Genomic DNA, 11,044 nt, shown 5'->3' on the forward strand with positions numbered 1-11,044 from the left:
AGGTCGTCACAATTGATTAAGTATTCAATTTAAACTTAGCATATAAATGCAGACCATAAAGACATCACTTCTGTATGTCAGCACTCACAAAATTCAAACAGTTACTTATTTCTCCAGTTACCAGCCTGAAAACACTGCATAATGCAGCTGAGGCTAAAAGCACTGTGTTTGTATATATTCCATAGAAGTATATTTACTTTTGTGCACTTGTGGATGTGTGTCACTTCCTAGCAGCTCACTTCGTGTCCCAACCCCAAAACTAAATAATCAGTTCAACACTTTTCCTGCCTCTCAGTCTGTGTAAATAGCCTCTCTGTGATGTTTCTTTCTGTGGGGTCTGTCATCTGTGCTTAGTGTGGCTTCGTCCCTTCTGTACTACATTATCACTGTAGAAATGAGGACTTGCAGTGGGTATTAAATAACTGCTGAGAGAACTAATTGGTCAAGTTCAAGTGTATCACCTGTTTAATTTTTATATTAAATATATTTTAGGGTCAGAATCATTACAAACATAAATTTCCATTGCTTTCAGCCATAAACCCTGGGAACTTGGTGAACACAGACACATACACTAAAGAAAAAAAAATACTGTCTGAAAACCTGATCTTAACACTAAAAAATATCAGACTAAAGTCTCATCTGTACAAGAGAACTTTATTTACTTTATTCAATCAATCAGTTTCAATCATGGGGAAATTATTACATTGCAGATAATAGCAACATGTAGTACAAAAATTGTTTATTGGCTCAAAAACATGACATGTAATCACAATTTTTGCACAACAAATGTGCATATAAATCAAATCAAATTTATTTGTATAGCACATTTCATGTATAAAACAATTCAAAGTGCTTCACATAAAATAAAAGCATTGCAGCAGGGAGCGGAAAAAGAAGCATTACAAATACGTAAAAGAATGTAAAGAGAAACAACTAAAATAATACAAATGAATAAAAACAAGCAACAGTTTAGATATGTTAAAAGATACCGTGTAGATTTCATGCATAGACACAAGAGAAAATAAATGTTTTTAACCTGGATTTAAAATGTCTACATTTGGTGACAGTTTAATCTCCACTGGCAGTTTGTTCCACTGGACTCTGGACTGGAGTCTAAGATCTAAGAGCTCTGCTGGGTTTATGTTCTCTGAACATATCACAGATGTATTTTGGGCCTAAACCGTTCTGGGATTTGTAAACCAGTAGGCTTTTAATATCTATTCTGTGACTGACTGGAAGCCAGAGTAAAGATATTAAAACTGGTGTGATGTGTTCAGATCTCTGAGTCCTGGTTAAAACTCTAGCAGCAGCTTTCTGGATGAGCTGCAGATGTTTAACGCTCTTTTAGGAAGTCCAGTTAAAAGACCATTACAGTAACATTCGAGTCTACTGGAGATGAATGCATGGATGAGTTTCTCCTGGTCTTTTTGGGAGACTTTTAATTCTGTTGATGTTTCTTAGTTATTAAAAAGCTGCCTTGGTGATAGCTTTGATGTGGCTGCTGAAAGTCAGATCTGAGTCTATCAACACTCCAAGGTTACCAACTTGGTCACTGATTGTAAGGGCCCGAGTCTCAAGATATTTACCAATGATGACCCTCTTCTCTTTGCTATCAAACAGAATGATCTCAGTTTTGTCTTCATTTAATTGTAGAAAATTCTCTCTCATCCAGGTGTTTATTTCCTCCAGACACTGACACAGTACGTCTGCTGGGCTGCAGTCATCTGGTGACAGAGACACATAAAGTTGTGTATCGTCTGCATAACTGTGATAATTGATGTTAAAGTTCTGTAATATCTGACCCAAAGGGAGCATATACATGTTAAACAGAAGAGGTCCAAGAATTGACATCTGGGGGACTCCACAAGTCATGGCCACTCGCTCAGATTCATAGCTGCTAATTGTAACAAAATAACTCAGACTTTCTAAGTAGGACCTGAACCAGTTAAGGACTGCTCCGGAAAGTCCAACCCAGTTTTCCAGCCTATGCAACAGGATTCTGTGATCTACAGTATCAAACGCAGCGCTGAGATACAACAGAACCAAAACTGAAACATAACCAGAATCAGTATTCATCCTAATGTCGTTTAACACTTTGACCAAAGCTGTTTCAGTGCTGTGATGACGTCGGAAACCTGATTGAAAGTTATCGAGACTCCCACTTTCATTCAGAAAGTCGTTGAGCTGGTTAAATACAACTTTCACAATAATCTTGGATGTGAAAGGGAGGTTAGAGACAGGTCTGTAGTTGTTCATCACAGAGGCGTCTAGAGTTCTATTTTTAAGGAGTGGCTTAATGGCAGCTGTCTTTAGTGACTTGGGAAAAATGCCTGATGCCAGTGACTACTTTGTGTGCACTCAGATTTAAACAACTTCAACCTTCAATATTACTGAATTTTTATTTCAACTGAACCAAACAAGACAAGTATGAAAGTCACAGAGAAACTTCCAGATGAAAAACTTTGTTTAAATAAAACTGTTATGTTTTGCACTGGCCTTACCTTCAAGGTTCATATAAATAGTGTTATTATAGTTATTGTGAATAGTATGACTTACAATCCACTGGAAGAACACATTTGAGTGAGATGGCCATCTTTTTTCTTTTCTTAGCAAGTTCACCATCTCGTTAAGGACAATTTAAGCTTCCGTGAAAAGAGCAGCTGGAGCTTCAGACTTCTAACCCAAACTCTAATGGGTCGCTCCTTGTCCCACCTGAGCCACATCTGCTTTATTGTATAGTTGGATGTGCACTTGTGTAAGATGGAGGGAGGGAAAAATCCAAAAGAAGACAGAATCAACTGAAACTGAACTCACTGTATGTTAGTTCCCTTCAACATTCAATTTTCCGACTAACACAACTATCCATATAGAATTGTTATCCAACAGCCTTCTCTGTTCTACAATTATTTATTTTCTGTGTTTTCCTCACACTCCCATGCACGCACATACCCACGCTTACAACCACCTATATTTAAATCGACACTACATTGTGTTCACAGACACAAACATACTTTTACTCCTGAGGCCAATTAGTCAAGGTAATATGTCTTCATCTTTCATTTGAGTGTTCAATGATGAGTGTAATTGGAATCAATAAAGTAATTTCATTTGGCAGAGATGGGAGTTTTTGGGACTTGTTTTGAGCATCATCACAGTTGGTTACAGGGGAGGAAACCACAAAATAAGGGTCTCATTAACTGGGTCAATTACAATCGAAAAACATTACCATATTAATCCTCCACTACCTGAAATAATAACGATGTTTTTGTATGTTTCTCAGGCTGCTGCTCATTATGCCTTCAGCACTGCATCCAAACCATATGCTCATTGCAGCATAGCAATGAACCAAATCTATGTCTTACATGGTTGTCTCATTTCTTATTGTATACAATAAACAATGGTTACACTTATCAATGATTTTCAGCTTAACAAAGGATGTGAAGTGTCACAACAATTGTTACTAACTCTTGCAATTCCACTTAGCATCAAGATGAATTTAATTTTCATTCTTTCAACTGACCTCAGAAGCTAGCTGTTTTAACTAAAAAAAAAAGGAGAGAAAAGAACTCTTGTCTACCAAACTTGCCGTGTTAAAAGACTTGAGGGGTAAAAAGATAAAATACAATTCAATTTGATTTAAAAAATAAAATAGATGAAAGCCTCATATTTCTATATATAAAGTTCTTAAGAAAATAGTTGCAGCTTAACTTTGTGATCATTTGAGTTTCAGTCAGGATTCAGAGTGCATCATAGCACAGAAACAGCACTGGTGAAAGTTACCAATGATCTCCTCTTAGCCTCTGATAGCGGACTTGTTTCTGTGCTTGTCCTGTTGGATCTCAGAGCTGCATTTGATACGATCGATCACAGCATTCTGTTACAGAGACTTGAACATGTTATTGGGATTAAATGAACTGCATTAGGCTGCTTTAAGTCATATTTATCTGATAGACTTCAGTTTGTTCTTGTAAATGAAGAATATTCCTCACACACCAGAGTAAGTTATGGAGTTCCTCAGGGTTCTGTGCTTGGACCAAATCTTTTCACTTTGTGCTTCCATTAGTTAACATTATTAGACAGCATGGCATAAATTTCCACTGCTATGCTGATGATGCTCAGCTGTACTTATCTATGAAACCAATACATTGGTCAGACTGTTTTTCTTCAGCTGATGCAGCCCCGTGGCATTATTCAGTCTGGTATTTCTTCATCTGCAAACCATCATTCAGCAGCAACAAAAGGAATTTGGGCTCAGAAGCTGAAGAATAAACTATGAGAGAGTTTTTAAAACCTATATGTTTAAAACATGTTTAGTTTGGAACAACCGTCAGCTGTGTTCTCACCTGCCTCCACAGATCTAAAGCACAGGTTCCCTGTCATAGCTCTACACCTCAACAATGAATCTTAGCAGCCTCACCTACTAATTGTGTCTTCTAAATTAATCAGGACTTGTGGTCGTGCTTTGTTTCCAGTGGCAGAAGCCAGAGCACCTTCTTTTATGTGTGGTTGCCCTCTGCAGGTTTGGAGTGCATCAGAGGACCTTGTGAACGAGCTCTTGTGAATGAATTGGGAATTGGGATTTGACACAACAATGGTTGTTGCTCTCGGTAGGAAGGACCTCCTGTATCTCTGTGCTACAGTGGAAGAATAACCCTTGCACAGATCCCACTCCGTTGTTTTAACACATTCTGAAGAGCAGTGTTTTTCTTTATGTTAATTAACTTGTGTGGCAGTCTTCTTGTAACAATCAGGTCCAGGGGCTCCAGAGCAGTCCCCAGCACAGAGCCTTCTTTATACAGTATTTCTGGGAAGACAGGTTTTAAAGTTGAGCAAAACAAGAAAGAAGGCAAAAAAAAGAATCAAAGAACTATTACATGATTAAATATTGAACAATGGTGATTATAGAGCTAAGACAAAGTCCAGACCCAGAACAACAAAGTCAAATACATTTGAGGATAGTGAAAAGAAGCAGAAATAATTTTCAAAATATTGACACTTTGGACAATAGATATTCATTCTTACTTGACCTCTCCTTAAATAATTGATGATAAAAGGGATGAAGGGTTTTCACAGCTTGAATCAGACTCTACAAACTAATCTTTCAGACTACACAACTTTAATATGAGCAGACAGGTGAGTGTGAATGGAAAATGCCCCCCATAGCTTAGCCGTCTGCCTGTCTGACTCCACACACACAAACATTTCAGATTATAGGTGATCCAAAATAACAAACCTACTGTTTCAGACTGGTGAATGAGAAGATTCTTTGTTCTTCTTTTTTCATTAATACAGTTTGTTTGGCCAGACCAGCAAAATAATCATTAAAAAGCACAATGTAAATTAGAGGTAGTGTGCTTCAACTTCATGCTAATATGTCAAGTCTGGTAGCATGAAGACTCAAGCTCTTTTATGTACTCTAGACTGTAGTAAGCTGTGCCAACATGGAAAACGGTCTCCCTTTGACTTAAATTATTAAGTCAAAGGGAAAGCTAATTTGATGCAAGGAACAAACTTGGGGGACTTGAAATAATTAAGATAAATAACTGGCAGTAAAATAATTATGATATTAATTGTTACCCCCCATCATACTTTGCTAGAATTTGATTTTTTCACACCAGAAAGTTTCATATTTTTTATTACAGTGGATACAGTCTGGTTTGGTTTAACACTGTACTTTAAGAAAGTGTACCAACAAACTTTATACGACATACTGCTGTCATCACCTACATAATAATCCGCCCATCGATCTGTTTTCTATACCCACTTAATCCAACTCAGGGTCGTGAGGGGGCTGGGGCCTATCCCAGCTGTCATTGGGCAAGAGGCAGGGTAGACCCTGGACAGGTGGAGAAATGAGACAAACAACTCTACAGAATCAGCATTTCCCCAAACTTAGAGACAGACATAAGACATAAATATCCAAAGGAAAACAAATCAACAGATGAATTTTGTTTCCAGTGTGATAACATTATTATTGCACTACCAGAAGCACAGACTTAAAGCCCAGAACTCAAGATTAGCCAGAAATATGTTTTCATCATTCAGATAAAATTGCTGCCAACAATCTTCACTGTAACATCAACTGTTCAGCTTGTTGAAGAAGAGTCAAGTATGTTTTCTAACTTCTTATAAAAAGTGTGACAATTTGGAACAAATGAGTTAAGGGTAAAAGTGTAATATGACTGACTGGAAAATAAGTTTTCTTTGTTTTATTCTTTGACATGTTAGTAAATCCAATATGATGTTAGATTGTAATAGTTTGTGTGTGGCCTCTAACAAACAACATTATTTGTTTAAAATATTCATAGATTTCTGTTCTTATCAAAGACCCAAAACAATGAATGACTCTGAGTTCCAAATGGATTCATGGGGTTGCGTATCCTTTAATAGTATCTGAGAAATAGGTTTTGTGATTCACAAAAGCTTAAGATAGCTTTGTGTAAAGTAACACTGGGAAGGGATTTCTTATCTTTTCAGAAGATCACAGGTAAAAATCAATTGAAACAATCACAAACTTTAGGCAAAGAGGGATGAAAAATAGAAGTGTTATGCTTTCAAACGTTTAGAATTGTAAGCACAAAAACCCATTTCTGAAATGATTTGAGACAAGAAAATATCCCTTTCATCTCTGTTTCTGTCTGGTCATGCATCACTCCCCCACTACCTCCTTCCCTCGCTCTCCAGGCAGGCCAGCACAGTGGTCCCATTCAAAGCCGGGAAAGTTGAGAGGGTGGGCTCTATCGACCGTACGGAGGAGAAGTGTGATACCTCAGCGCTCTCCCTGAGTTGCCAGTCATAATGAAGTTCCCACACACAGGGCATCAGGTTTGACTCTCACTCTTGTCTCCTCACTTTTCACCATTCATCCCAAACTCTGATAAGAAGGGAGAGAGAGAATGACAGAGGAGTGGAGTTTTGTGAGGAGAGACAAGAGGGAGGTTGCGAAGAAGGCATAAAGTTGAAAGAAAGCCAAGAGGGATCTTAGGAAAAGCAGAAGCTTTTGGGGAAGAGTGAAAGGTAGTCAGAAAGGAAAGAAGAGATGAGAAAAGGTGGAGGAAAGATTATAAGAGACGAGAATGAAGAAGAGAAGACAAAGAAAGGAGTCAGAATAAAAGCAAAGAAAAGGGAAAAAAGATGACAGAACTGTGAGTCTCTGCTTGTTGAATGTTATCTGAGAGTTGTTCATGCAGGAATGTGTCGCAAATATCTGTCTGTTCCAAGTGATCTGCCCCTCCGAAGTGGTCTCAACCTGAAATGGCATGACACACAACAGAAACTGCCTCTCTGGCTGCGGGAAACCTTTCAGCATGTCTCTGTGACACACACACAAACTTGTACTTATATATTATATATTTCCCAACATTTTAGGAACACCCATCCATTCATTATCCTTTTATCTACGGTTGGATCTGAAACGCAGGGACAATCTTCTCTGGTCGAATCTGGAAGGGATACACAGTCCTTCCAGCATGTTCTGGGTCTGCCCAGACGCCTCCTCCCATTTGGACATGCCAAAAAACTCTGAAGAGAAGCAACTAGGAGTCCTACTTATTTACCTGAACCACCTCAGGTGACCTCACCTCCAAGCTCCCTTCAAATGGTTGAGCTCCTCACCTTCTCTCAGGCTGAGCTCAGCAGCCCTCCAAAAAAAATTCATGTCAAATAAGGAAACTAAGATGGACCTGTAAATCAAAAGTTTCCCCTAACGTCTCGGCTTCCTCTTCCCAACAGGGCATCAGCATATCGCCCTTATTACAGCTGACAAAGCCCCGATCTGGCAAATTTCCATGATTCTTAAACAAGATCCAAAGATATTTCAAAAGATACTCCTCTTCTTGAGGCTGAGACTCATCCCAGACTGGGAGAGAGTACTCCACTTTTTTATTATTAATGTTTTATTGTATTATTATTTAACATTGCTCAAAGCTTTGCAAAACAAAATGATATATTCATATCAAACTTCCAAACCACCAAAAAAAAGATACACCCATCTTGACTGTGATTATTATGGAGGAACGCCGCCGCCGCCGATCGATACAAGAGAGTTTAATGCGAACCAACAGGTTGTTACTGAACTTTGCCACAAAGGTCTCAACAAAAGTCTGGATGAAGATCAGAAGCAGTGGTTTAGACTGAATACGGAGTGGAAAAATAACTTTTGCATGACTCGCAGGTCCTTCAACAAATTGTGTGGGACTATGGAAGGAGTCCTGAAGCCTGAGGTGGTGACTGATACCGCTCGAAATGAGGGTCGTCAATGTTCTGTACAAATTGGCCAGTTGTGCAGAATACAGAGCTGTGGCCAACCAGTTCGGTGTCCACCAATCAACGGTAATGAAGATGGTGTACCAGTTCTGCACAGGAATGGTTACATAATTTCATCAAGGTGTCCACACATAACGTGCTGAGGCAGTCAACGTAGTTTAATGAGGCACATCTGCTACCAAGATATATTAATGCATGCATAAAATAGTATTCATTATAATCCCCGTGTCTTCCACACACACAAGCCTCGTGTGTGACCCTTACTGTTCAGAACACTGCATGAAAAGTGTTGCGTCTGTGGCCAAGCTACTTGATCAATAATGGAGTGAAGCTACTGAAAAGTTGTTGATGCAGGAAATGGTGCAGCTACTGAAAATGTTACTGGCTTAGCTACAAAAAGTGAAACTACTGCCCAGCTCTGGTAACCATTTTGTGTTTTTACTTCAGGAACCAAGAGAGATCAATTGCGTCTGAATCAGCCACTTTTTGTTGGGAGATCCAGCGTATCCTCTCATGGACTGGCTCATGAAAGGCTGCATCCATCACCCTGAGCAGGAGTCATTCAACATCTGTTTAAGCTCTGCAAGGACCACAGAAAAGACTGCGTTTGGGAGACTGAAGTCACGTTGGAGAGTTTTGATGAAGCCTTCCACTTTTCATTCACCCCTAAAGTCATGGCTACCTGTTGTGCGTTGCACAATTTCTGTAAGAACGAGGAGGCGGCTGTGAATCCCACCTGGTTAGTTGAAGCGGCTCCACTTGAATCAGACCTGCCGCAGGCAGGTGTCCGTGCTAACAGCCACACAAATGGACAGAGGATCAGAGCGGCACTCACAGATTACCTGAGTGCAAACGTCCCCCTGCGCCAATCATACCTTTAGATGGGCATTTAGGAAATAAATCTTTACAATTACTGAAGCGTGTTTCTTTTCACAAATAAACAAACACTCATCAAAGTTGTAGTTAAGTGTTTTATTTATAAGAACTGTAAAACAAAGTATAAAAGGTAAAAAAAAAAAAAGGAAACGGGACTTTAAAAAATGTTTGTAAGGTTGAGGTAGACTTGTGCAGTATGATCGTGCTTCATGGCAGCGGTGCAAGGATGGTGGAGAGTCCAGCATTAAATATGAATAATATAAAATATACTGCAGTGCAAAAATATCATTTGGAAAGACAAAACGGGAACGGTTTGGGGTACATGATTATATGTTCGTGCCTAAGTTCCGCATACCCTCCTTCAGTGTGGCAACCATTGATGCATTGCTCTGGAGGATGGTTGCTATTAATCGGTCCTCTCGCGCCTCACTCCTTTTCATATGCCCTTCCCATCTTCGATTCATGTCCCAAATCCCCTGGACAAGCACATCGATGTCCCTCTGGCGTCTCCTTGAATGCTGGACCCTTCTCCCTTAAGAAATAACAGGTATAAAGTCAGTTATGTATCCCTACTGATCAGGCATGTGATGGTATCATGTAATCATCTTGAAATCAGCTGTTTGCTACACAAAATGAGTGGATGCATCACACTCTGATTCTGAATGTGATGCAGCCGGAATATTGCAGAACTTACCAGGTCTATCAGAGGTGACTGCAGGCAGTGGAGTGCTTGATGTAGGTCGGGGAGAGCTAGCTGGAGTCGACCTTGTCGGTGAGTAGGATCCAGGAGGGACTTCAAAGAACGTGGTCTCCTCCAGCTTCACAGTAGTCTCTATAAGAGGGCACAGCACGGTTACAATCAAAGTACACTTTGCATGTTATGCTTGCAAAGGGAAGGTCTACTGCACATGTTTCAACACATATATATTTAGCACTGCTAACACGTTTGCCCCCTCCTCTCAAACACAACAGGCCGGCTAGCAGCTAGGTTAGCATTAAAGTACACTTTACGTTTTATGTTTGTAACTTGTTTTCATCGTGGGTTTAATTCCTCGCAAGTGAGGGGAAAGTCTACTACAAATGGTTCAACACATATTTAGCACTGCTAACAAACCCGTTGTGTTTGAGAGGGGGGGCGCTAGCATGTGGCATCTAGGTTAACTTTAGGGTGATGTTATAGCAACTTACCCGCCGCATGTCGTGCGATTCCCGAATCTATTCCGTGGTGACCGGCTTGAGACTGTGGTCGGCTCCCAAGAAGTTCATCTAAGAGGTCGAAGAACGGGCACAACGTACGACGACGACGACCACTTGCGCCAATGTCTCGTTTGGCACACATGTACGCCTTCTTTACATTTTTCCATCGGATTCGGACCTGCTTCGGGGTCCTCGGAAAACCGGCTTCTTCCATCTTCTGTGCTACTTTTATAAATAGATATTCATTTCTAGTTTTCCTCCCATCCATGAACTTTAAAATGTTTAAGTCCTTGAGCTGGTTGAGCATGAACTGAGTCTGCTCATACGTCCAAAAGTGTGCGCTGCTTCTTGCGTTCTCCATCGTGTTGTTTCTTATTTTCCAACTGCAGCAACAACAACAGTAATGTCGTCACCTTCAACTTCCGGGTGACGATCCCAGGAAAAAAATCTCGAGCATGCGCAGAACGCTCAACCCAATCAACTGAATCTACATGCACGTTCAGTGGGCATTTGCAGGGCCGGCCCTGGGTAAATATTATATTTACAAATAAAAACAGATCATGAAATGTAATTGTACTTCAGTCATATTCCAAAATTGAATAAACTTCCATTCTTCTTCATGGAAAGGCTCAGCTGAAGACTGTGAGGCAGGCGCCCCAGGCAGGCTCCTCAGGTGCCTGTTGTGCTTTCAAATATTTTTTCATTG

At 40.0% G+C, this 11,044-nt stretch overlaps 1 protein-coding gene across 1 annotated transcript; it reads right to left on the reverse strand.

The window, feature by feature from the left end:
* Positions 1–9,298: 9,298 nt before the first annotated feature.
* LOC140319835 (myb/SANT-like DNA-binding domain-containing protein 7) lies at positions 9,299–10,734 on the reverse strand. Its single transcript, XM_072397621.1, has 3 exons — positions 10,330–10,734; positions 9,836–9,973; positions 9,299–9,673 (listed from the first exon to the last, which is right to left on the reverse strand). The coding sequence occupies exons 1-3, from the start codon at positions 10,697–10,699 to the stop codon at positions 9,468–9,470; spliced, it is 714 nt and encodes a 237-aa protein (XP_072253722.1). The 5' UTR covers positions 10,700–10,734; the 3' UTR covers positions 9,299–9,467.
* Between the last annotated feature and the right edge of the window lie 310 nt (positions 10,735–11,044).

This window comes from Leuresthes tenuis, unplaced genomic scaffold (assembly GCF_036924035.1).
Source record: "Leuresthes tenuis unplaced genomic scaffold, fLeuTen1.0.hap1 SCAF_12, whole genome shotgun sequence".
NCBI classification, from domain to species: Eukaryota; Metazoa; Chordata; class Actinopteri; order Atheriniformes; family Atherinopsidae; genus Leuresthes; species Leuresthes tenuis.

Bases quoted from the DNA above. Each gene is read 5' to 3' on its own strand.
- LOC140319835 (XM_072397621.1), bottom strand. From the start codon at position 10,699: ATGGAGAACGCAAGAAGCAGCGCACACTTTTGGACGTATGAGCAGACT. The intron at 9,974-10,329 runs GTAAGTTGCTAT...GCCCTCTTATAG, and splicing joins AATCGCACGACATGCGGCGG to AGACTACTGTGAAGCTGGAG. The intron at 9,674-9,835 runs GTAAGTTCTGCA...TTATTTCTTAAG, and splicing joins AGTCACCTCTGATAGACCTG to GGAGAAGGGTCCAGCATTCA.